The 27,789-nt window shown below is 34.4% G+C and overlaps 1 protein-coding gene across 3 annotated transcripts in view; it reads right to left on the bottom strand.

Annotated features, from left to right (window-relative positions):
- Positions 1–27,789, bottom strand: part of LOC149540691 (structural maintenance of chromosomes protein 6B-like) — a 142,480-nt gene that overhangs the window by 20,419 nt on the left and 94,272 nt on the right. For all 3 annotated transcript variants that reach the window (XM_089801789.1, XM_089801791.1, XM_089801790.1), the window contains 4 exons: positions 25,307–25,443; positions 24,554–24,656; positions 12,732–12,811; positions 11,895–11,973 (listed from right to left, as the gene is read on the bottom strand). In XM_089801789.1, coding sequence (XP_089657915.1) covers positions 11,895–11,973; positions 12,732–12,811; positions 24,554–24,656; positions 25,307–25,443 — 399 coding nt within the window. The remainder of the gene's footprint in view (positions 1–11,894; positions 11,974–12,731; positions 12,812–24,553; positions 24,657–25,306; positions 25,444–27,789) is intronic.

A 27,789-nucleotide genomic window follows, 5' to 3' on the forward strand; every position in this document is an offset into this window, starting at 1 on the left:
TATACTTTTTTATTGAACACATAATAATAACATGAATCAAGAAAATAGGCACAAATTACAATCAAAGCTTCTAATTTTCTCTATCACAATTGTTTCCAGTCAAAGCTTCGAATCCAATTGCTTCTTTTATTCAGTTTTCTCCCAAATTTGTACTACACAATCAAAGTTACACTTGCACAAATGTGGCAAAGCTTTCTTGCATACAACAAATGATTTTTACAATAAGGGGGCACTACTTTATATAGGCACAAGAGTTGAGAAAAAGGTGGAGTAAAAAATAGGAGCAACTCAACCAACTTTGACCTAGTCTAACTAAAAGAGAAAATATAAGGTTACATGCAACTGCACATGCAAGTAGCATTACATCTTTTACATACACATGTAACTCGCATTACATGTAATTACACATCTTCATGTAATACATTCTCTTCAATTACAAACATGAAAGAAGAAGAAGAAGATGAAAGAGAGTTAAAACAATCCTGAAGGACCTTGTACTTGACGATGCACTCCTAGATGATCACAGGATTGGGAGTTCCTATACTTTGTACCGCTGCATTCACCTTAATAACCATGGTCTTGCGTCTTTTGATAACCTCCGACTCTCTTTGATGAAATGTCCATTGTCATTTGAAATCTTGATGTGATCAAACTTTTTCTCGTTCAAGTTGTCATTAATTCTCCTTTGTAGATCAGCACAAATTGGAGTCTTAACACTTTGAAAACCTTCTTGACGATGTCCGGATGTAAACTCAAAACAACTTTTCATCAGCACCTTTAACTTTTTTCTTTTTTTTAAGTAAAGTGCTTGGTGCATGGGAATGCTTGCAAATGGAGATTGCTGATTTCCAAAATGTGGCTTGGGCTTTCAAGATTTCATTGCACGGAAAATGGATTACATGTAAATGCAACATGCAACAAGGGATGAAGGATGAGAAAAAAAGCGAAGGCGAATGGTGGATAAGCTTTTACATGTAAGTGCAAATGGAAGAGATGCCAAGCATGTAATGACATGGGAAGTGGAAAAACATGTATTTGCTCATGGAGGTGCGAATGCATATGGAGAGGCGAGAATGAAAATGGAAGCGGAAAATGGGATTACATGCATGTGTGGATGGTGAATGAGATGGAAAACATGTAATCGCATTTGTCAAATGAGATGTGAAGTGTTATGGCATGGAAAAATGGAAATGGACTGTGACGATGCTTTCGCATGAAGTGAAGCAACGAGTTCTTAGGAAAGAACTTGTAACTTCTCCAAAGTGGAGAAAACTGGCAAACAAGCACAAAACGAACACATACTTTTGGCAAAAGACTCAAACATGTCAAGATGCAATGCACTTCAACATGCAATTTCGAATTTGGAGTTTAGGGGAATTCCAAAAGTGTGAAAATGAGAGTTTTCATCATTTTTAAAGGCAAAATGCACTTTTCATGGCATATCTATGGACAAATGGCAATCATCAAGCAATAATATGCATGGAAATAGCAAGATAAGCATGAATTGATGAGCAAGCTTGAAAATGTCCACTTACTTGGAGGTTAAAGAGCCAAAATAGCAAGTTTTATGGACTTGAAGACTAATTCTTCCTCAAATTCGGATTTTCAAACAACCTTTTCACTTTTCCTGTACATGCATGTAATAGACATTCAATGGTCGAATTCGACATGAAAGTGCCAAATACATGATCTCCAAAGACAATATCATGCATTTAAAACTCAAAAACAATCCCTCTTGATCAAAAGTATGGGTTGGAAATGCATTTTTTTGAGTTTTTTGAACAAAAAATAACTTTTTTATGCAAAGATCTGGGCCGTTTTTGCAAAAACGTAGAAAGAAAATGCATGTTTTTGAGTCATTTTGACTGGTGAATGTAAAAACAACTTCCCAAATGCATTTACATGGATCGAAATGCAAAAAAGTGGCTTCAAAACACATAAAAGTGGATAAAACCCCAATTTTTCGAGCATTTTAAGCAAAAATGTGATTCATAAAAGGCATGAAACAAAAACGTTTTGGCTTTTAAACACCAAAACATGTATCAATATGTAATGCAATCCCAAAAAGAAGCCAAATCGATTTGCTTTGGAGTCAAAACATGGAGCAAAAATGGTGTTTTTTGAAGATTTTTCCAAAATCGTGCCCTTGGAGGGAGTTTGGAAAACTTTTTTTAACAAGATAAATCCATTTCTGATGTTAGAAAATCCATTGCCAAGCAAAAACGACCCTATTGGAGAAAATCTCATGCAAATCCATTGTGAAAATCTCAAGTTATAATCAAAATCAAATTTTTGGAGGGCAACTACATGTTCTTCAAAATCGGATTTTTGGAGGTCATTGCACATATTAAAACATGTTTTTGATTAAAATCGGACCTTTTTGAGTCAATTTCATGTTTTAAAATCTGTAAGTCATCAAAATCGGACCTTTTGGGTGCTATTACATATTTTAAGTTACATCTCAGATTAGATACAAAGACATAAAAACTTACCTTCTGATGCAATGACATCAAAAAGATCCACTTACATGATAACCTTTTGATGTAATGACATCAAAAAGGTCCACTTTTGATAACAAGTTGAGCTTTATATGCAATGACATGCAAAATGTCCACTTTTCATGGATTTTACATGTAATTGCATATAAAATGTCCATTTTTGATGACTTAAATATGCAGAGAAATGAAAAAGGTCCACTTTTGATGGATTAATACTTCTAAGTTGAAAATTATATGCAATGGCATGTAAAAAAAGTCCACTTTTGATGGATTTTACATGTAATGACACATAAAATGTCCACTTTTGATGACTTTAATTGATTTAATTAACACATGTCAATTTAAGTTCATTAAAATATTACTTAAGTGGGACATAAATTATATTTACATATCATATTAACAATATAACATGTAAATATTGTTTAAAAAGTAATATTTACTAGAGCATTTGATTTAAATGCTAAAAATTAAATTGAACTATATAGTTAATATAGTCACTTAAGTGAAAAATCAAAAAGTAACTCAACATAAAAATATAACATAAAGTGCACTATAGTTAGTTTAAGTGAAAATTGAAAAGATAAAGTAACTTAAAAACATAACATAAAGTGATTTTAGATTATATTTTTCAAAAAGTGAATGTCAAATTAGAAATATAACATGATAATTTTAATTCGTGTTGTTGCATCAAAAAGGTCCACTTTTTTGGTACTAAAATGGGCACAACTCTTGACTAACAACTCTGATTGACCTCTAGGTTAGACCGAATCGAAGGGAAAAACAAAAGGCATGACATGAGCAACACCAAAGGACTAAAAACCAACAAGCACAAACTCAAAAACAAAGAACGGACGATGAAGGCTTCTAAAATCAAGCAAAGGCTTGACAGAAAGCAAAACGAAAAAAACTTGACGAAGGCCTTCAATAAAATGATTTGATATATGAATTGAAATTGATCGACGGATCAACCTTAAGCAATTGAATATAAAATTCAAGCTTAGAGAAATGCGAAATTGGCTTGAAAAAGTTTCATGTTGTTACCAACATTTTGTGGTGACAAAATGTTGAACAACAGGCCTGAAACACGACTAAGGCCATTCGATCTTTAGCTTTGTTAGACAATCAGGATGAATTGATGATTTGGGCCCACAACTTACTAGGTGGAAAGAGATCTACGACTCTTGCTACGCCGTGAAGATTAAAGAATTTGCATCTGGCTAAAGCGGTAAAGCGAGGGTCGTTGGATTCAATTGCTTATTAACCACTTCACTTGACTCATTGTGGCTCTGCTGCTACGTGGATCTTTATGACTAGAGATTTCACTCTTCAATGCTTAGTCGTACGAATCCTTACTTAAATGATATTTGACTTTTCTTCTTCCCGTCATGGCTAATCACGATTTGATCTGGACCATTTCTCTAATCACATCAACCCGAAACGCATCGCCAACTTCTATCTATGCTTCCCATGGTCTATTCGTTCAACTAGTTGCTTCTTGATCGCTTTGGCTATGGATCTTCATGGAATCTTTTCCTTTGATGTACACAGAACTGGTTCTTTACTTCAAGCAGGTTTTGAGCATGGATTGATCTATCGATAGAGCTCATTTAGCATTCTTCTCATCTTAGGAAAAGCTTGACACCTGCCCACCCATCCTAGAATCACCTAGCTGACTGATAGTGCTTGACTTGCTCCATTTCCCGCATAGGTAGGCTCACAAGGGTCGATAAGAAGAAAAGCCATCCTAATGGTAGTCTAGACTTGACTTGACATATTTTGCATTGGATAACCATTCACTTAGAAGCTCAAAACTGGGAAGACCTAAAGTACACCTACACCGAGCAATACCTTTAACCTTCTATTGTATGCTCAAACAGTTTCCTTCTTTCCTTGCTTACCACTATAGATCTTTGTGACGATCTCATTATCATCCTGAAGCAGTTTGAATTCTGCTTGGAATTCTTTCCCGAGATCGTCCCATGAACCTATTTTCAATTTGTCCATGTCTGAATACCAATTGATGGCAACAACCTATAAGGTTCCAGGAAACTGTTGAACCCACTCATCTTTATTGGTAACCCCACTTGCCGCGCAGATAGCTCCGCACGTATGGCAATGTCTAACAGGATCTTCCTTTCTGTCACCAATAAACTTGGGTAGTTTTTGTTTCGGCCCTACAATAATTGGTGGTCGTTGTGTTGTTATAGGTGGTCATTGTGTCTATAACGATTGTTGTTGCGCCCTGTGCAAAGTCTATCTACACGTGAACTTTTGCATGTGTGTGTTGCACTGTGATAACTTTTGAGAAGAGGTGTAGTCAACTATCGAACTATACTTGCTCGAACGGTGTATCCGGGACAAAGTAATCACCATGCGCTCGTGCTCCTTCGGCACCTTGAGCCGTGCAAGTTCCCTCTTTACTTTTGACTAGGTTCTCCATCCGTGATGTATGTAACTTTAGAAACTTCTCCCTCGTCTCCTCAACCAAATTCAACCTTTGTTGTGTCTCTTCGAGTAAGTCCTCGGTACTTCTCAGTCACAGATGGTTGGGGGAACCCTGCTCTCCATTCAGTGCACCTCCCTCGGCACTGAGGTCACCCTCTGTGACCCCACCATCATACCCGTCAGCGAGTTGCTTGAGCCTTTGTTGTCGCTCAACTCGTTGTGCAAGGATCAAAGCTCGTTGTGCGGCATGAATATCATCATTATTTTGTTTGTTTCTATTTTTATTTTTGTTCAATTGATTTGGCATTAATTCTCAAAAACATCATAATTAGCAAGACCACTTTTATTTATGTAGTCTTCATGCATCATTATGATCGTCTATGCGACCGTTACAAAGGTTAGTGTTCTTTTCCACTCACACTCTACTCACATTCCCATGGCCTAGGGCTCATGGGTGGGACCTTCAGTTGTTTTCATCATTCTCTTTTGATTCCCAACGGTTGCCTTCTCGAAAGTTGCTAAGGGTCTACTGCCTTTGCTGCCCCCGCTCGATTTCCTCGCGTTGTCGTCTCTGTGCCAGAGAAACTTGCGCAAACACTCTGGGAAACTAATGTAATAGTTGGTTGGCAGTGAGGCTCACATTCAATGAGTCCCAGATAGTGTCCTTTGGCACCCCTTCACGTATGGCTTCTCTCTATACAAAGGTTTCAATACTTGTGCAAAATAAAATGTGGAAGTTTTCCGTCAGCTCGTCCTCCCCTTCGAACAGCTCGGGTATTTTGATTTCATTAATTCTTATAAATAATCTGCAAATTCTATGCTTTGATCAGACTTTATCAACTATCTTAGGAGGTTAATATTGTACTTCTCTAACTCTAATATAACAAGGAATAATCAATCTTGATATGATATTAAATGGGAGTCTCTCTGCAATATTATCATTGGATATAGATGCTTGAAGGAGCAGACTGAATTGTGTTTGTGTCCTTCAAAACTGCACCACCATCCCTCTAAATATCTAGACCAAAAGACATCACCCTCAAAGCGCATGTCCCTTTCCTTAGTCGACTTTATTATACCTTCTCATGAGTCGGCGATTTCGAGTTAATATAATCAGTCACTAACACACACATTGTGTTAGGTTAGTGTTAATACCAAATCAATATGGAAAGTTGCCACCTCACAATAGGAAAACAAGGAGTGTATATAAAGCCATTCGTAGACATTTAGAATGAGAAGATTAACTGGGACCTGCACTTCCAGACTTGGAGATTATCAAGTTATATACTTAACACTCCCTCTTGATAATCATACAGAGAGATATTATATCTAGCAACATCAATACAGATGAATAAGCAAGAATTAATACTATATATCCATCTGAATCTTCTTAGTATGTGGTATCATAGAACACATAATACGATGTCATATTACTAAACTTGTGATATGACAAATCACTGCTACTAGTGATTAAATATAAGATAAATCTGAAGAGTAATTTAATTTCTTCATTTATTCAAGTTGTGACTCATAGAAACTGGTATTTCTATATCACAACAAGATCCTGAGTTTAAGATCTACCAAAATACAGGATAAACTCGGAGAATACTAAAATTCTTCCTTTATCCAAATTGTGACTCATAGACATAGCAATGTCTACATCACAATATGATCCTGAACTCATCTAGATCTTACAGTAGAACTCTACTATTTTAGCACATTCTCTAAGAGATCATCACATCTCATAATGTTTTTATATAAGTGTTCATCATTTCAGAGATCGTCACCTCTAAAATAATGAATACAAATGGTGAAGCCCATAATAGTCAATAGCCTAACAAATAAATTTATTGTATTAATAATTTCAAGAATACAAATTAATTACTATTCAACCATACCAAGTCTTCTCCTGAAGTGGTCTATCTTTACTCTAGATAGAGGTTTGGTGAGAATATCTGTTGTCTGATCTTCAATGCAAATGTATTCTAATTTTATAGAATTCCTGTCTACCATATCTCTTAAATAATGGTAAGGAATTTCAATATGCTTGGACCTGTCATGGAAAACTGGATTCACTGAAAACTTGATGGAACTCTGATTATCACAATGAATAATCGTAGGATTCACGCCTTGTCCAAATAACCCTACAATTAACTTCCTTAGCCAGACTGCTTCTCGAGAGGCCATTGCTGCTGCAATGTATTCGGCTTCTGTGGAGCTCTGAGCTACTAAAGACTGCTTTCTGCATATCCAAGATATCATAGCTGATCCCAAACTAAAACAACTTCTTGAAGTACTTTTTCTGTCTTTAACACTTCCACCCCAATCTGAGTCAGTGAATCCATGCAAATCTAAATCAACCTTCTCATATTTGAGTCCAAAATTTAGAGTGCCTTGTAAGTATCTCATAATGTGTTTAACCACAACTAGGTGAATCTCCTTTGGTTCACAGATAAACTGACTTAAGGCATTAACTGCATAGCAAATATCTGGTCTTGTATCTACTAAGTACATAAGGGACTCAATCATATGTTTGTAGAGAGTAGAATCTATGGAAGGTGATTCTATTGCTGCTTCTTCAAGTTTATGTAGATTAGCCTCCGTTGGAGAAGACATAGGTTTGCAATTCTACATTCCAAATCTCTTTAAAATGTCTGATGTATACTTCCCTTGATTAAGTATGATACTATCAGAATTCTGCCGTACTTCCAATCCTAAGAAGTAATGAAGGAGTCTCAAATCTTTCATCTCGAATTCTCTAGTTAGATCTTTCTTGCACTAATCTATGAGATGATCATCACTTGTTATTAATAAATCATCGACATACAGTATCAGAATTACTATATAATCTTTATCTCTTTTATAATATAAATTTCAATCAGCTTCATTCTTGGAGAATCCTAAGCCAGTGAGATACTCATCAATTCTTTCATACAAGGCCCTGGGAGCGGATTTAAGCCCATAGAGAGCTTTCTTGAGCTTGCAAACAAAAACATTAGGATCATGAGTTTCAAATCCTTCAGGTTGCTCCAGATATACTTCTTCTGAAATCTTTCCATTCAGGAATGTTGTTTTTACATCCATCTAATGTACATTCCATCCCTTTGATGTGGCAATTGCTAAGACTACTCTTATGGAGGTATATATGGCAACGGGAGCAAAGGTTTCTTCATAATCAATCCCTTCTTTCCTAGAAAATCCTCTGGCTAAAAATCTAACTTTATACTTCTCAATACTACCGTCAACAACATGCTTTATTTTAAATATCCACTTGGAAGAAACAACAGATTTTCCTTTAGGTCTTGGAACAATTTCCCAAACAACATTTTTCATATTAGATTGGTACTCTTCTGTCATAGCTTCTTTCCAAGTTGTATGTTTAATAGCATCAGAAGGATTGGTTGGTTCTGTTATGGATAAATCACTCACGTTTGTTGTATGACTAGAGAATCTTTTAGGTCTTTCGCTTTCTCTGATTGTTCTGGAAGGTGCAACAAAGTCTTGAGTTGCCTCGACTGTTTTAATGGCCCAAAGTGGTCTTTTCTTTGAATTTTGAGTTTCTTCAAGATTCAGATTTTGAATTTCATCCTCAATTTCTTCTAAGTTCTCCCTCTAGGACCCAGATTCACTATTTCTTTCAAAACTAGACAAAGGGGAAGGTTCTTCAAAACTTAGGGCTCTTTGAAAGCAAGATCTTCTTCAAAAATCACATCCCTACTCAATTCAATACTTTTCTATCCAGGTATGAAAATTCTTTCTTTCTACCACCCCATTTTGTTCTGGATTATAAAGAACAGTGTTCTCCCTCTTAATCCCTAATTCTTTACAAAACCTTTTAAACAAGTCTGAGGTATATTCCCCTCCGTTATTAGTTCTAAGGGTTTTAATTTTTTGTCCTGAAAGATTTTTAGTCAAAGTTTTGAGTTCTTTAGACCTCTTTAGGATTTCTTCTAATTCTTTGCATTTTAAGAAGTAAATCCATGTTTTCCTAAAGAAGTCATCTATGAACAAAATATAATACCAAAATCCTCCAAGAGAAGGAATAGACATAGGTCCACATAAATCTGAATTAATTAATTCCAAAACATTGTTTACTTTTCTAGTACTATCATGAAATGGACTTCTGGTGTTCTTATGCAGAGCGCACCCTTTACATATGCTTGAGTGGTCTCTATTTAGTTTAGGTAATCCAATAACCATCTTCTCCATAGTTGATAAGGTTTTGAAATTGAAATGCCCTAATCTTCTATGGCATATTTCATTTACGTTTGCAACTTCATGAACTAAGGCTTGAATAGGTCAACTAGATTCTATATTTAGTTCATACAAGTATCCTTTTCTTTGACCAATCAACTTCGCTTTCTTGATTGAGGAGTTCTTTGCCCAAGTTAATACTTTGCCATCCACGAATGCAACATTATGGCCATCATCTTCAAGCACTGTAATTGAGATTAGATTTCTTTTAATCCCTGGTACGTAGAGCACACCTTTGAGAAGAAGAGTATTTCTTGTTTTTAGTTTCATGGTGCAATTTCCAATTCCTTCAACGGAGTGTGTTGAATATCACCAATGGGGTAACTTCACCATTTACCTTTTTTGATAAAGAGTCTAGTGTTTCTTTGTATCTTGTTATATGTCTAGAAGATCCACTATCAATTACCCACGCTTTACTTGAAATTTCATTTGATAGTGATGAGTACAATACCCGATTCTCAAGATCATAGTTATCTTCTTCTCTAGTAACATTAGTAGAATTTGCTTGTTGTTTGAAATTTTCAAGATAATTAGATCTATAGTATCCAAATTTTTCACATTTGAAACACCTTATTTTAGATAGATCTTTCTTGGGTTTTCCATTCTTTTGATTTCCCTTTTTCTTCTTGAAATGCTTCTTCTTGCCCTTATAGGAGTTTATATTAAGAACATGTAGTTCTTCATCTTTTGTTTTCGGTTTCCCTCGTTTCTTCAGTTTTCTAGATTCCTCTTGAAGGCAATCGTTCTTAAGTCTGTTAAAGTCTGGAAGATTATCTCTGGCACTTATTCCTTGCGCAAATGTCTCCCATGAATCTGGCAATCCATCTATAGCCATTAGTGTTAATTATGTGTCACTAATAGTGGAACCTATACTTGATTGTTCATCTCTAAAGCCGGCAACTCTTAGGAAGTAAGAATTTATCAATTCTCCTTTCTTTATCTGGATGTGATTCAGTTGCCTTTTCAATGCAAGAACCCTAGTTGCATTGTTTACTTCATATGCATTCTGTAATGCATTCATCGTTTCGTTATGCATTCATCATATCAAAGGCAGTTTGATGTTTTGTAAGCATAGGTACAATATCATTTTTTACTCCATCTAAAATGATTTGAATGGTTTTTCTATTTCCTCTGCTCTAGATAGATTTATGAGGTTCAACTGATGGTTGTTTGGATGCTTTGTCAATGAATTGTCTTACATCATTCTCTTCAAGAGTCATGATTCTGAATTTCCAAGCCTCAAAGTGTTATTTCCCATCAAACCTGTCCTCAGGTCTAATTGTGTATGCCATTGAAGATAGAAGATAGTTGCTAGATCTATATGAAGTCTGATAACTGAATTTTGCAGAGCCTAGGTTTGACTACCAAAGCTCTGATACCATGTAAATAATCTGCAAATTCTAGGCTTTGATCAGACTTTATCAACTATCTTAGGAGGTTAATATTGTACTTCTCTAACTTTGATATAACAGGGAATAATCAATCTTGATCTGATATTAAATGGAAGTCTCTCTGCAATATTATCGCTGGATATAGATGCTTGAAGGAGCAAACTGAATTGCGTTTGTGTGTCCTTCAAAACTGCATCACCATCCCTCTAAATATCTAGAACAAAAGACGTCACCCTCAAAGGGCATGTCCCTTTCCTTAATCGGCTTTATTATACCTTCTCATGAATCGGCAATTTCAGGTTAATTATAATCAGTCACTAACACACACATTGTGTTAGGTTAGTGTTAATAACAAATCAATCTGGAAAGTTGCCGCCTCACAATAGGAAAACAAGGAGTGTATATAAAGCCATTCGTAGACATTTAGAATGAGAAGATTAAGTGAGACCTGCACTTCCAGACATGGAGATTATCAGGTTATATACTTAACAATTCTCATGTTCTCCTCAAGAGGAATTCCCATTTACTCTATTTGTGGTATGTCATTGGTCGCGACGCTTTCCCCAGATTCGAAAACAGCAACGGCGCAAAATGTTTACCCTTGTGGGGTAACATAGACTAGTTGCATACAAGTAAAGTATTCAACATGGTATGGAAAGAGAGAACAGTAATATTATATTCATTAATTGATCACGGTAAACAAATGTAATCCATACCAACATGTCCCCATTAAAGGAAATAATGCATACATATAGTGCCCGAGGGGTTGCAAGGGGAACTGTCGCAACCATGTAACTCCCTCGGATGTGCCAACCGTCTAACTACCCAGTAACCCAACAACAGCGATGACAAATTACCTTAGATGAAAAAATTTTATGCAAAAATTTGAATAGGATTAAAACTCATCATTGAATCGATATCCAGAAATGGTTCAGTAGTCTTTTCAATTCAAACATAATATTAAGATTGTTAAAAATACTACTAAATCTTTTGCAGTCAGCTTCTAAATACAGAGAACAGAAAAATGGGGTTAGTCTGAGAACAATGAAATTCTTGTACTAAAAATAGCTTCAAGTTCCGAGTTCTACTTATGTTATCATACAGTAACTTCCTAAGTTATCATTCAATACCATGAAACATCCAGAGATGAAAAAAAAACTAAGAATTATCCATGTTGAAAACAGTCATAAATAGCAGATTACAAAGCAGTATGGCATGATTTATAGGACAAATTAAAATATAAATATTTGTTGAGTCTGAAAGATAGGAAGAGAAACAAACTCAATTGAGCATACTAAATATCTACCTCTACAGATAATCTCTCTTCATTGTAGTTGACCTTAATGTGCCCACTGATTCCTTTCTTTTTTAGATGTCCATTAAATCTGCATTATCAGTTCAGTACATATGCTTCAGAAATAAGTATATTATATTGATACCAAAGGAAGACATTAAATGTAAAATTCCAGTTTCAAATAACACAAATGGCAATTAAATGCTTCCACATCAATTACAAATTCCACAAAAATGTCATATAATAATTACTTTGGCTTTTCAACGTAAACTTCGAAGTTCTAATATGTTCTCTCATCAAAAAATATCAATTACCACCATCACTGAAAGGGCATAACCTGAGAAAGTTGTTATTTGACCTAAAAGCAATCCTTCGTATCCATCTATGTCAAACCCAAAATTGATGACTATGCCAGGTACAAAAATATATATACAGAATAGCACAGTTGAAGTACTGTACACTCTGTAGGTTTCCAAGTAAAACCCTCAAAGCCATTTGATTCACAGGATTCTTCAAATGTTCAAAACAGAGATTTCTTTATCAAGGCAACTTAAACATGAATGACAAAATTATAATTAAAAAAAGTTTCAGTAGAAAAACAATTTTATCACATACAGCCCTCTGTTTAGGTTAAAATGAATAGGACAATAACACTATACATAAATATGAGAGAGACTATTTTATAGTCTTGCTTCAATAAGAAATTAGAAAAGAAAATGTCCTTGAAAATAAGAGAACAAATTTTAAATAAATGTGGACTTCTAGACCGAAAAAGAACTTGCAAAGGCACTAGAAAAATGATCCAATATAACTGCTGCAATCAAAGATAAAATCAGCATTAACACTTACTGCCACGTTAATTGGCGTTTCAATAGTGATGCATTTCTTTCAAACTTGTTCTGTCGCAATTCCAGCGCTTCACAACATGCCTGTACATTCACAATTAATAGATGATGAAATATGCAAGTAGAGTGTTTGAATATCAAGAAAGCACTTGCTAAATGATTAATAAAAATAAATTTATAAATACTTTCACATTAAAAAATATTAAAATTAAAGAGATCCATCCATAATGGTTTGATAATTTCCCACCTGACGAACTCATCCATAGCATATTATTTAAATTATTATTTTGTTTACAGACAAGTAAAATAATTATACTTTAAAGGGCCTTGTATGAAACAAATTAAACCCAAACTAGAGCATCATACAGCACATATCCTTATTTTAAATCAACTCTCAATGACAATCGTTTCAAAAAAAATCACTCCACAATACAAATGTACAGTAACTAATGTCAGGCATTTGACAAAAATAATTTCAAAATAACATTACATTGAACATTTAAACCTACCACAAAGAAATTAATAAAGCCTGCTTTATACTATGAATAACTTCAAAGGAAATTTTAGCAGGTTAATTATTAGAGCATCAAAGACAATCAATGTTGTTCAACTTGGCAACAACATTGTTTTACACCCCGCTGACATAATTGCAAAGAACAAAGAGGTTTGGGTGTGTGCACTAGGTGTACAATTTAGTGGGCACCCTTCCAAATAAAACAAATTCTTCAATAAACCAATGCAAATAGTAAACAACAAAAAAGATTTAGAAAAGAGAGTATTTACTAATTACACAATCAGGAGACTAAAACCCACATAGAATCTAGAGTATACAAAATTCTAACATAAATGCACACTTACAAGTAGACTATGTCAGCACTTTCGGCATGCATCCTCATTTGGTTTTGTAGATCCAACCACAAAAAGATTGGGGGTTTGATTCATTTTGGGTTCGTCCATTCAAAAAACATGTGTTTATGTCAACTATAATGTCAAATAACGTAAATGATATATATTATAAAATAATCATTGTTCAACATCAAACTTCAACTTAAATATAATATCAAGTTCAAAAATCAATTTTCAGCATCAATAAGATTTTTTAACTCAACACCAGCATCATTATTGACATTAGATGATGTAGTCACATTTGAAGAAACAATAAAAATTATACTAACACTCACACCAAATGTGTGTTCACTTTTCAAACCAAGTATAACATGTCAGAAAGTCTACCTCAGTAGGCTAAATTTCATGGGGTTCAAAAGGCAATGTCCCCAATGGGTTTGAGGAGCAGCACCACAAGTGAGGGTCCGAGGGCAACACCCTAACAATGTTCCGTCACTATACAAGATGGGGTTGAGGGGCAAAGATCGACCACCAAACCTGAATGAAGAACTTCAGAACTACATAGACCTTCATTACCCATACCATTTTCATTATTTTTTAAAATACAACATCAAAGGTGGAAAATTTTGAAAAAATGGTAAAACAATGGATGGACTCGACCTAGGTTCACCTAGGCTCCTCTACTCCTACCCAAGTTTGTCTAGGATGTTCCCAAGCTCACTCTCCTGAATCCATGCCGATCCACAAGTGGATCAAACCAAATAACAAATCTGATTTGAACTAACCCAAGATCTGGTTCAAGGTAAGCCAAGATCAGGGCAATCTGAAAAGGTGGATCTGATAACATAGGAAGTAGAAAATTCCAAACAATATACGCAATTAGAAGGAAAATATTGCACAACATACACAAATGCTCTCAAGCTTCACATCTACAAGCATGTCTAATATGTACTTATTGAAAAACCTATAAAATACAAAATAGAAAATTCCTAAATAGGGATTTAAAAATAATATAAAGCACAAAAATTATACTAATCTCTCCAAATGACTTAAGTCAGTAGATATACTACAAGAGGGTACAATCAATTCATTACAAAAATACAAGAGGATAAAAATAACTCTAGGATCTGAATAAAATTGAACAATAAAGCAGTTTAAAACCACTGTAAGGTGCAAACTTTAAAATGTATACATAATAACCAAAAAGACATTCCTATGTGACTTCTTCTATACAAGGTAAATTGAATGAAAATCCTCAATTGTAATGTATAAATTTTGCCTTGTATTAAAACAATATAACTCCCTCATTTAGTAAACATCCATGTTTTTCTTATGCCTAGCTTATACTTTCAAGGCAATGACAAAAAGTGAGAGAGGCAAATTTCTAGAATTTGCTTTTTGGGTAGCCATTGTTTTGGAGTACAAAGGATGGCTCATTAAAAACAAAGGTAAATTTCAAAATATCGGAAATTTCAAATATTCATATGATTAAAATTGGTAAGACATCCATCATCTACATTATAAAAGCTTACTAACACTAAAGCTTAATTGAAAGTTGACATAAAAGTCAACTAACAAATTTCATTGTCAATGTGTAAAATATATTAAATGAAAGCCCCAAGGAACCACAAAACCAGAAACTAAAATATAACAAAATAAGTTAAAGAAAGATGGCAACTTCAATTAATTATGTCACCTATTTTTTGGATTACTTTATATTATATTTTTAGTGCAACTTACATTGGTTTAAAAAATAAATTGTTACATTGGTCTAAAAAATAATTTGTTTCTAATATTTTTTTTCGGACATTGTGCAAGTCTCGTCCATCATACTTCCACTACTGTCATGCACTCTAGTTTGCTGATACACCAACCTATCAATATCTAAGCATTTGTTCTATGACTTGTTCATTCATCCAGGTTAGCAATCATAATCAATTTATATAAGCACGGTGAACATGGAAAAATCTTGATTGTGATGTAAAAAAAGCATCGAACAAAAGAAAGTTAACTCTACTATACCCCTAACTATATGCATTATGTTATAACTTATGAGTAGTCGACTTGTAGCTACCTTACCTCTCGGATAAGCAACATCATTTATTTTAATCATATACAACATTTAAGTAATTCTAAGTATTATAGTTAAGTACCTAGTTGGTGCAGGAGCACCTACGTTAACTCCTAGTCTTGACTTTCTTTTGGCTTGTGCTGACCCTAGCCAAGTCAATCGGGTGTGTTTGGACCTTTGAAGGTCATGGTTGGGTTTGTTCCTACGTGAATTTGACTAGGTTCAACCCACTCTAATTGGTTTGAGTTTTCTTGCTTTAGGTTGCTTTTGTTTCGGTGTTAGCGAGCTAACCTAGGGTTATGGATCTTATACCCTAGCAACTGTAAAAGGTATGGTTTTGACCTATCTTGTCATCTTGATGTTTTTACATCCCTGTGCATGGATTGGAGGCTATACCAAAGTCATTTGGCAAAAGATTTCAATTGTGCAAAAGTTTTCAAATAGGCCAAAATGGCAAAAATCACGCAAATTGATGTCCTAAAGGCTAAATCATGCCTAGACATCATTAATAGATCATAATGGACAGGTTTGGAAGTTCCCAAGTGAAGGAAGTCAAAGTTGCTCAAAAATGCAAAAAGTTGTCGAGGTTGAAAACAATTTTGAAAAGTTGCTTGACAAGTTTTTGACAGGAAAGTTGCATAACGCAAGAAAGAGGTTGATGGTTATTCTAACTGTCTACAACCTCTTGAGGAACTTATAAAACCGCAAAGTAAACCCATCCCAAAGGTTGGAAGTTGTAATCAGAAAGATTGTCCATGAAATATAGTCTAGTTTTTGACAATTTTAGAGTTTCTTGGCTACATGTACGGACTAATGGATTGAAAGACTCATTTTTGTGTTGGATCCTTATTCTTCATGTTGTTACAGTACTTTTTATTTTAGATTACAAGTTGTTTAGATTTCATTTTTGTATAATTAGGAAATCATTTGCACATAGACTATTTGTTGTTCTTGCATTGGCAGTTTTTTGGGAAAATGGCTCCTCCATGAATCCTCACCGTGGAATCATCATGGTTTTTGGGGACATGGAAGTGGAGCCCTTGTACAGTGTACATAGCAATGGAGAGGCCTAGAAAAGCATGGCAACTATTTTTAATGTGATGCCCTAGGCGAGCCTTTGATGGATGGCTGGGTGGTCACAGAGTTAACAAGTGGATATGAGTAGATTGAATTCATCATATGGTTCAATCTGTGAGTTGTAGAAGGAGGAGGGATGTGTGAGGAAGCCCCATGTGAAAGGACAAACTTCCATGATCAATCTTGCTAAGGTTTTTAATAGACCCTAATGAATGCTGACAAGAAGGCCTAAAACCCTTGTTTTTAGGCCCAAAAAACAGCAAGGGAGTGTATAGACAGGTTGGGATTCTAAGACCCACAAAATCTCTTAGTATTTCCAAAAGGGTATCCATAACTAAGATTGATTTGCCACCTTGTTAAGCAAAATTTGGGATGGTAACCCTAAAACTGACTTTGGAGGCCTAATTCTATTAGGACTTCTCTAGGCCAGTTTGGTCTACATTGGTGAAATCGATAAGGAAGATCGTGGCTTTTGAGACCAAAGGTATAGCTGAGGTCCAAAACCTTTAGTATGAATCCCTCACTCCTAGTAGAAGGTGAGAAGATCAAGTTTGGTGAAAATGGGAGTATGGAAGGCTTGTTTAAGTGACTCATTGCAGAGTGCAAGTAGAAAATACATTGGTGTAATTGGATAGAAGGTATAGGGGACAAAGTAGCAATCCTCTAATAGGATAACAAAAGGAAACCCTAATAGGCTAGAAGTGAAGCCTAGGAGGTCCTTAGTGAAGGCAAGGACTAGTGGAATCAATCCTATTACATCACCAGTTGGCCTCAACCAAGGCATAATTAGGTATATAAGGGAGTTAGTGGCTTGTTATTATCATCATATTAAATTTTGTCCTTATGAAATTGGAGGTATCCCACTCAAAATGTGTTAGGAAACTACGATTCCAAGTGGCATATTATTATCAAGCATTTCCAACATATTTCCTATTGTATTCCATAATTGTTCAAGTTGTTTCATTACAAATTGTATCAAAGTATGATCTTCGCACCATGCAGACCAGGCAATTTATTCAATGTTGGATGCCATTTTAGGACAAGCACTCTCTGATTTTTCTGAATTTATCCTTAATTTTTCAGGGGTATCAATATAAATTTGAAGGCAGTTGGAGAAAAAATCGACAACTTATTGCTTGATTAGGGTTGCATTGGAGTTTCCATCAAGTTTTCTTCCAAGGGTGCAAATCAACAATATTTTATAACCTCTAAAGGGTTTATCAGGCATGTTTCTCTCCTACTAAAATCTAGATTGTAGGTCATTTGGAGAAGAATGTAATGAGTTATTTCAAAATTGGAATTTCCACCAAATTTTCTGCCAAGGCTGCAAATATATATACATTTATTAGATATTTTTCCCAGGAAGTAAGGTCTTGGCACTGGCAAGTCAAAGAAAAAATTTCAGAATAATTGGTAGATGGTACCCTTGCATTGGTTTTGTAAAAGGAGAATTATATGACCCCAACCTTACAGTGTGTAACAGGTTATAAGTAGTCGTTTTATGCCTTCCTTAAGTAGAATTCCTTGAACATTCCAAGTAGCCTTCAATGCCATGAACATAAATGTGCCTTATTTTAATCATTCCATAATGATTTGTACAATGAATGCATTGCGGACTTCTGAACTAAATTCAACACATCATCAAGCTTCTATGATACCATCTTTGGTCCAAATACAATAGAGGTGGTCATCTTCACAAGCTTTCAGGCCAGCATTGCTCTATTAAAAACGAAACAAAAAATTGTTTTCATTTAGCATCAGTATGGTTTGTTTCTAAATTATTTACAATACCCAACACTTGCAGAGAACTGAATCTTCTATTTTTCAACTTGATATTACATAAGAAAGCAATGATGGAAAAATGGTTCGAAGTAGCATAATTAGAATAAAATAGAGGGACTACCAGTATGCAGTCATCAAAGAAACCACCAAGACAGAATAAGTATTAAAAGTCGTATAATCTGATTCTAGTAAAATTTCAGCCATTGGTAAAATCTGGTATCAAGCAGAAGTCAAAAAGTCTCCCTTGAAAAAGCCCAAGAGATTATCTTAAATTAACACAAATCAAAAGGCCTCCTTATATATCAAAGTTACCATAAACTCCGCAGCACATAGCTGTGTATCCAGCTAGCCCCCGACACCTCATCATTCAAATCTAAATTATCAGATCCTCCAGGACAGCCAACATGTGTATTTTTATTCAACCCCCATCCCTTGTAAAGTTTTAATGGATATTCTTCTTCTTGGTGTAAATCTCAATTTCAAAATAATAGATTTCAAGACTTCAAGTAATGAGGTGGATCTTTAAATATTTTATATAATATCTATATATTAATAATTGAAATTGAAATTTATTAATATAAGATAATGTTATATGTAATGATAATACACCTGAAAGTGAAATTAAATAAATATTAATGAAGTGTTATGAGAGGACTGATGATTGCCTTGGTTATTGATCTCGGTCTTACTCAAAACACTTATATATCATAGCAAGGGGCAATGCCAAAAGGCATTTCCCATCAGTAATTAAAACACTGACCATCCCGTCGGTTTGTTAAGGATGTAATACTCATTTTATACTGTTGTTGCCGACAGACTTGTATGAAATGCCGATGACATAAATGGGATAAATGAAGATATATAAGGTATTTAAGCCAAAGATTAAATGCTCCTTAATTGTAATATAATATTATATATGTATATATATAATATTATTTATATATATATGTATGTATGTATATGACAATGAATAAAATTATACATAATTTGATTTATTAGCAAGATGCATTAAATTCAATTTTCACGAAGCTAATAGATTTAACACTCCCTCTTTAGCAAGAGGGAAAATTGAAAGTAATTTAAAAACATCTTCTGAATTAAGGAGTTTTCATAGAGTTTGGCAAAGTGTAATCCAAAAAACAAAACACAATGAATTTTCATGGTGTCCGGCAAAATCCAGCCCAAAGAACCATGAAGGTTATCAATGTGTTCGGCATAATCCGGCCCGAAGAACAAGGATAACTCTAACTTCAAACATTTCTATTTGAAAACAAATCAACTATAATAAAGTCGTCACTTTAAATAGGATCAGAAAACAAGAAAGGTCATCACCTTTCACAAGAAAAGTCATCACTTTTCACAACACAAGCTTGCAAGCAAAACTTTTATATTAATTAATAAATGCATTTACAACAATGTCATACCAAGTTCTCCTTTGAAGTACACAATTTTCAACTTTGCAAGAGGTTTGGTAAAAATATCAACATTCTGCTCATTTGTACTAATGTAACTTAATTTAATAACATCTCTGCCAACCATATCTCTTATATAGTGATAAGGGGTCTCGATATGTTTTGATCGGTTGTGAAAAATTGGATTTGCAAAAAGTTTGATACAACTTTTGATTATCACAATGAATCACTGTAGGTTTTAGGGGTTTTCCAAACAACCCGGATAATAGTTTTCTGAGCCAAACTGCTTCACGTACACCCATGGGAGCAGCTACATACTCAGCTTCAGTAGAACTTAAGGCAACAAGTGGTTGTTTTCTACTGAACCAAGATATCATTGCTGACCCAAGACCAAAGCAACAACCTGGAGTACTTTTCCGATTTGTGGAGCAACCTGCCCAATCTGAGTCAATATATCCTTCAAGATATATCTCAACATTTTTATATTTTAAACCAAAACCAATAGTTCCTCGTAAGTATCTCAAGACATGTTTTGGAGTCATTAAGTGAATCTTCTTAGGTTTACACATGAAATGGCTTAGGACATTGGTAGCGTAGCATATGTCTGGTCTGGTATTCACAAGATACAAAAGCGATCCAATAATCTATCTAAAGTGAGTAGGATCGATGTCTTCAGAGTTTATAGCTTCTTCTTTTAATTTGTGCAAGTTTGTTTCCATCGGAGTGGATAAAGGTTTACTATCCATCATTTTGAACTTAGTCAGAATATCTTGAGTGTACTTCCCTTGATGTAAGAAGATATGGTCCTTTTTTTTGAATAACTTCTAGTCCCAAAAAAATAGTGTAGTAACCCTAGATCTTTCATCTCAAATTCAGCTATGAGGTCTTGCTTGCATTTTTTAATCAAATGATTATCTCCAGTTATTAGCAAGTCATTAACATATAAGACCAGTGTTAACATCTCATCTTTTGAGGTTTTGAAGTATATGTTTGAATCAGCTTCATTCTTTGAGTATCCAAGTTTGGATAGATAGTTGTCTATCCTTTCATACCAAGCCTGAGGGGCTTGTTTAAGACCATAGAATACTTTTTTGAGTTTACACACATACAACCTTTTATCCTTTACAGTGAATCCTCAAGTTGTTCTATGTATACTTCTTCATTAATGATCCCATTCAGGAATGCAGTTTTCACATCCATCTGATGAATCTTCCATCCTCTGGATGTTGCAATGGCAATGATTGTTCTTACAGACGTGTAACGAGCTACTGGTGCAAATGTTTCTTCATAGTCAATGCCAACATTTTGAGAAAAACCTTAAGCAACAAATCTAGTTTTGTGTTTCTCAATACTTCCATTTGCAACGTATTTGATTTTGTATAACCATTTTGAAGATATAATTGATTTGTCTTTAGGTCTAGGTACAATATCCCAAACACCATTTTGAAGTATGGAATTGTATTCTTCCACCATAGCATCTTTCCACTCTTGTGAACTTAGAGCTTCTTAAGTTGTTGATGGTTCCGATTTATTTAGCTCAGTTATCAAGGCAATGTAACATGATTGATTTCGAGTTCTCTTATTTTCTTTGGAGATCTCATCTGGTTCTACATTGTTTTCTTCAATCATCTTTTTTGCCCACAATGGCCTTTTCTTCTCATTAGTAATTTCCTCATTTGCTATATCTGATTCTCTTCCTTCAGATATGTTCTCCCTCTAAGTCTCAGCTTGTCTAGATTCTTCAACATCTGAGTTTGGTTCATCTTCTATAGCAGTTGAGAGTTTTAGTAAAGAGCGTTCTTCAAAAATTACACCTCTACTAATTTCAAGTGATCTTTGTCAAGGGATGTAGATTCTATAGCCTTTGGAATTTTCACTGTATCCTATAAATATACCTCTCTTTCCAGAAGGTTCGAGTTTTGTCCTTTTTTCTTTGGGTATGTGAATGTAGACTGGACATCCAAATATTTGAAGATGACTTAAGTCAGGTTTAGTCCCTGAGAAAACTTCTTTTAGTGTGGTATTTTTTAGGATCAAATGTGGACATCTGTTTTGAATGTATACTGCAATTTTAGAGGCTTCTGCCCAAAATGAACCGTGCATATTTTGATCATCTAACATAGCTTTTGTGGCTTCAATGATTGTTCTATTTTTCCTTCCTGCAACTCCATTTTGTTGAGGATTATAATGTATTGTATACTCCCTCTTAATCCCAACAGAATTACAAAAACTTTTAAAGATTTCAAATGTATATTCACCTCCATTGTCAGATCTTAATGTTTTGATTCTTTTACCGGTCTGATTTTCCACTAAGGCTCTGAAGGTTTTGAATTTAGATAGTATTTCATTAGACTCTTTAACTTTCAAGAAATAGATCCAAGTCTTCCCAGAATAATCATCAATGAAAGAAATATAGTAAAGGAATCCCCCTAGAGATGGTGTGGGCATCGGTCCACATAAGTTTGAGTGAACTAGTTCCAATACTGACTTGGACTTGTGTTCACTAGTAGGAAAAGGCTTTTTTATGATTTTCCCTAGGGCACACCCTTTGCAAGTTCCTAGATGGGTTGAGTCTAGTTTAGGGGTTCCCAAAGTGATCTTTTCTAAATTTGAAAGAGAGTTGAACCCAATATGCCCAAGTCCTCTATGCCATAATTCATTAACATTTTATGTTTCAAGACTAAGGGCTTGCTTTTGAATATTGCTCAATCTATATAATGTTCCAACTCTGAACCCTATGGTAATTATTGGACCAGTATAACACTTTGTCTTTGTTGAAGGTGACTTGATATCCATCCTCGGTTAGACTTGAAATTGAAACTACATTTCTCTTTATGCCAGGTACATATAAGACATCTTTTAGATTTAGTGTAGCTCCTCTTTTAATTTGATGGAACATGTCCCAATTCCTTTGACGAGATAGGTGAAGTCATCTCTGATTGTGACTCCTTCAATAATATATGTTCCAAATGTATCAAACATATCTCTGAATCCAGAGATATGCCAAGATGCACCACTGTCTATGATCCATGCTTCCTTATTTGAATTTACTTCACTTGAAAGTGCAGAATAGTATAGTTGATTTTCATCTTCTTTTGTCTCTACTAAAGAGGCTAGAATTTTCTCTCTTTGGGCAATTCCTAAAGGTATGTCCTATCTTTTCACACTTATAACACTTGACTTTGGAATAATCATTATTCTTAAAATTCCTTTTCTTATTATTAAATCTCCTTCTATTGAATTTCCCCTTCCTTTTATTTGAGACAGTGTGAAGAGCTTGATTTTCTCCTTCTTGATTTGAATTTATTCCTCTGGAGATCAACCTTGACTCTTATGAAATGCATTCAATCTTTAGCTGGTCAAATTTTGGAATTGAAGGTCTACTTACCACTTGAATGAAAGTATCCCAGGATGTTGAAAGTCCTCTAAGAGCTATTAATGAAAGCTCTTGATCTTTAATTTTGTTCCTAATGGGTGACAATTGTTTCTTTGTTTCCAAAAATTTCTCGAAATAAGATTGGACAGAATCTCCTTTATCCATTTTAGTATTTAGTAGTTGAGTTTTTAAGGTGATCAATCTACTTGAATTATTTATCTCAAATGTATTTTTTATGGTGTTAAATACTTCAAATGCATTTTTGATATCTGATATAGAAGGAAGAATGCGATCTTTTATTGAGTCAAAAAAAAATTCCTTGCTTTATTATTTCACCTTTTCCAAGTGAGTCGTTCTGATTCATTTTGAGGTATTGGAGTATCTTCTTCAATGAATGTTTCTAATTCCAGTTCTTCAAGGATCCTAATGATACGAGTTTTCCAAGAAAATTAATTTGATGCACCTTCAAGTCTATCTTCCACTCTGACATTGTTTGTCATGATGTCTTCCTTAACTGAAATTTGAGATTTCTCTACCAATTTGGCTCTGATACCTTGTGAAGTTATAATGGATATTATTCTTCTTGGTGTAAATCTCAATTTCAAAATAACAGATTTCAAGACTTCGAGTAATGAAGTGGATCTTTAAATATTTTATATAATATCTATATATTAATAATTGAAATTTCAATTTATTAATATAAGATAATGTTATATGTAATGATAATACACTTGAAAGTGAAATTAAATAAATATTAATGGAGTGTTATGAGAGGACCAATGATTGCCTTGGTTATTGATCTCGGTCTTACTCAAAACACTTATATATCATAGCAAGGGGCAATGCCAAAAGGCATGTCCCATTGGTAATTAAAACACTGACCATCCCGTCGGTTTGTTAAGGATGTAATACTCATTTTATACTGTTGTTGCCAACAGACTTAAGTAGTATGAAATGCCGATGACATAAATGGGATAAATGAAGATATATAAGGTATTTAAGCCAAAGATTAAATGCTCCTTAATTGTAATATAATATATATATATATATATATATGACAATGAATAAAATTATACATAATTTGATTTATTAGCAAGATGTTTTAAATTCAATTTTCACGAAGCTAATATATTTAACATCCCCAACTCTTATTTTGTATTAATATACAGCTATTTATATAAAACTTAATGCATATATTTTTCTAAACTTAAATGGGCAACTTAAATAATTTGTATTTATCCAAGAGGATATAACATACTCACATTCAATTTATTTCGGAAAAAATCAAAAGTCTGCCGTTTCTTTTTAATTTTCCGCTCATGCTTTGCATACTTCATTCTCAAGTCATCAATTGATTCAGGGTGCCTGCACAAAATGGCATTTCATTTCTTTCAAAGTAGAAAAATAGCAAAACATATATAAACATATGCTGAAAAAAGTATATTAACATAAATAAGTTAATGTTACCAAACTTCTGGAATTTGATTGTGTGAAAGTTTTTTATCATCAATGGTTCAGACCGCACTACATTATCCATGATCAGGATGCCAAAGAACACTAAGAGCAAAAAAAAATTGCAGAGTTGCAGACCTCAAAGCCATAAAAATCGGGTTCCTAAATCGTCTTCGTGGTGGCCTTCACTGATTGGTAGCTCGCAAGCTTTGTGCCTCACTGGGTTGGCTTGCAGGTCTGAACCCTCCATCAAAAAAAAAAAGCCATAAAAAAAGAAAGAAAGGAAGAGAGGTCTGCAATTCTGCCATTTTTTTGCTCTTAGTGTTCTCTGGCATCCTGATGATGGATCGCATAGTGTGATCCAAAACATTGATGATAAAAATCTTTTACACAATCAATTTCCAGAAGCTATTGTAACATTGATACGGATTGAGGAAATTTAATGGTTTTGATAAATAAGGTAAACCATACAGGAGTGGCAAAAAATATCAAGCTTGAAGTTAGACAACAATATATAATTAAATAATTCATTACTAAATGAGAAACTAATCACTTAAATTTACCTTTGGTTTTCAGTAGTAAGCCTTTGGCTGAGCCTCTTTAACTGGGCGCTAAGCTTTTCTGGAGTGTCGTCATGACAACCACCCAAAGCTTCAACCTCTGCTTCAGGACAAATTACAGAAGCTTTTTTGTGATTCTCCTACAGACATTGAAATTAAAATATAAATAAGATGCTAACAGGTATGAAATGAGAAAAAAAGTAGCATGTTAAAGAAAAATCACTACTGAAATTGTTAAGAGATTTTTATGGAAAAAGCATACAAAACCAAAGCTGGGGCACATCGTATTCAAAACAAATATGTTACATGCTTACAAATTTGACTACGGAAAAATATATTTACATGACAAAATAAACACTTTGTGAGACTATTTAGTATTAACTGTGGTCACAACATCTCTATCATAAATTTCTAAACTGAAAACCAAAGAAAACATTTAAGCATGTTCCAAAAACAGATCAATCACATGTGAAAAACATGCCCAACAAACATTAACAACCTTTCCTATGGATAATCAACTTACAACTCAAAATATAGCCATGGGAATAAGTTTCCAACATAAAATGCATATGATTTGTTCCTCACTGTCATTCATCATTTTTTCATTATTTTTTCCTGCTTTAGCTACTCTCTTGTCCAAAAGTTCAAACCAAATGCCCTCACAATCAAAATCCTCTAATAAAACCTACGCAAAACTTAAATAAAATTCCTGTATTATAGTAAGTTGAATCAATATCCAAAACTATCCAAAAGCTGATGATTTCTTAGAGACAGCAGTGCATTGTTGGAACCAGAGCTATGACCATTCAGAAGCTGTATTATGCAGGTGCCTGCATTATAAAATTATACATAATTTGATTTATTAGCAAGATGTTTTAAATTCAATTTTCACGAAGCTAATATATTTAACATCCCCTACTCTTATTTTGTATTAATATACAGCTATGACCATTCAGAAGCATCGTACACTATGCACGAACAAAAATAGATCAAAAACAATGCCAAGCCTAAAAGGATGGACTCCAAACTCAACCTCGACAATACTATACGGAGTCGTTTGCCAGCAACAGATGATGCATCGAAGAAAGAGTGTCAGTACCATGCAAAATCGTCTACTAGCAAAAGATGACGCATCAAAGAAAGAGTGTCAGAACGTGCTCAACCAAAGCCCAATCGGTCTCAAGCAAGGAGGGCCCAAGTTATACTTTGTAGAACATTCTAAGACGAGTATTGAAGCTAATCAAAGAGACAAAACAAAGCTTACAAGTTCTCCCTCAATACAGATTATGGCTCCAAATTGTAAGGTTTTTTTAGAAAGTTTATTTTCTTTGTAATGATTTGATCCCATTTGGCTACAATATGTAAATTACTGTTTATTTCTTAGTTGTGTGTTGTGTTTATGCAGCCAGTAAACTTCATCAGATTTAAATTAAGGAAAGGTATAAATCATATTAATTGGCACTGCCAAGTTCTCAAGTTGGGAGCTAAACTTTGATAAGGCTTCAAACTATGCTGGCAAGATGACAATATAATTTAACAAATTAAAAAACCACTTAAGACCTATAATGAAGCCAAGCCTTGGGCATAGATAGAAGGATTGGTGTGGCTCTTGACCTTTGCCTCCCATCTCTAGATGTTGAAGATGACTCGGAGTTTTGCATGTACTTATTGATCGGGGAAAGGACCCAATTGTTGAGTGCATTCCAATAATTATGATAGCATTTGTTAATTTAATGCCCAACATTTTTTAAAATCTTCTACCAATAGTTGTGACCTTAAATTGTTATTGTTAATAATGACTACCCATTATTGAATGAAAAATGTAGCTATTAGTTCTAAAAAGCAACAAATCAAGTGATGACACATTAGGGCACCAATAAAACATGAGTTAGTGCACAAATATCGGCTTACCTTTTTTTGGATGTTTGGCACACCTTGGCAAAAAGCATGTGATGTGGCACCATATTTGATGATATGGCCTTAAAGACTTAGATATCGCAAATCGATGTTGCAAATGTAATGACACAAAATATGTTATCGTCTCCTTCGTGTCTTCCCTTTAACGTGCCACAAGGATGCCACTTAAAATGGTTGCCTTTGATATTCATGACTTTAAATAATATCTATACAATGTTCCAAACTCTAACTAGCTTTCCCTGTGGTTATTCCAATCATATTTGCTTTAAAAGTTTCAAAAAACCTTTCATGGGATCTATCTCCACAGATCTACGATTATAGCATTTGATGGAGACCACAAATCCTTGATGCACTAGAAAATAGCAGTCACTGAGCCTTATCAATGTCTTCTCAAGGTTATCCATTTGAGCTCCCATGTTCACATGGGCAAAGAGGGGGCTAGTGACAGTTGTACACAGTGGCTTCACACCTGCTAAGCACATTGACTTCAGGTTGCTAAACCTTTTAACAAATCAAAGATATGGAATCCAGTCACAACATCCTAATAGACTTTATTTGAGGAATTTTGT

This window comes from Cupressus sempervirens, chromosome 9 (genome assembly GCF_028749045.1).
Source record: "Cupressus sempervirens isolate cs-2001-9-10 chromosome 9, ASM2874904v1, whole genome shotgun sequence".
NCBI lineage: Eukaryota > Viridiplantae > Streptophyta > Pinopsida > Cupressales > Cupressaceae > Cupressus > Cupressus sempervirens.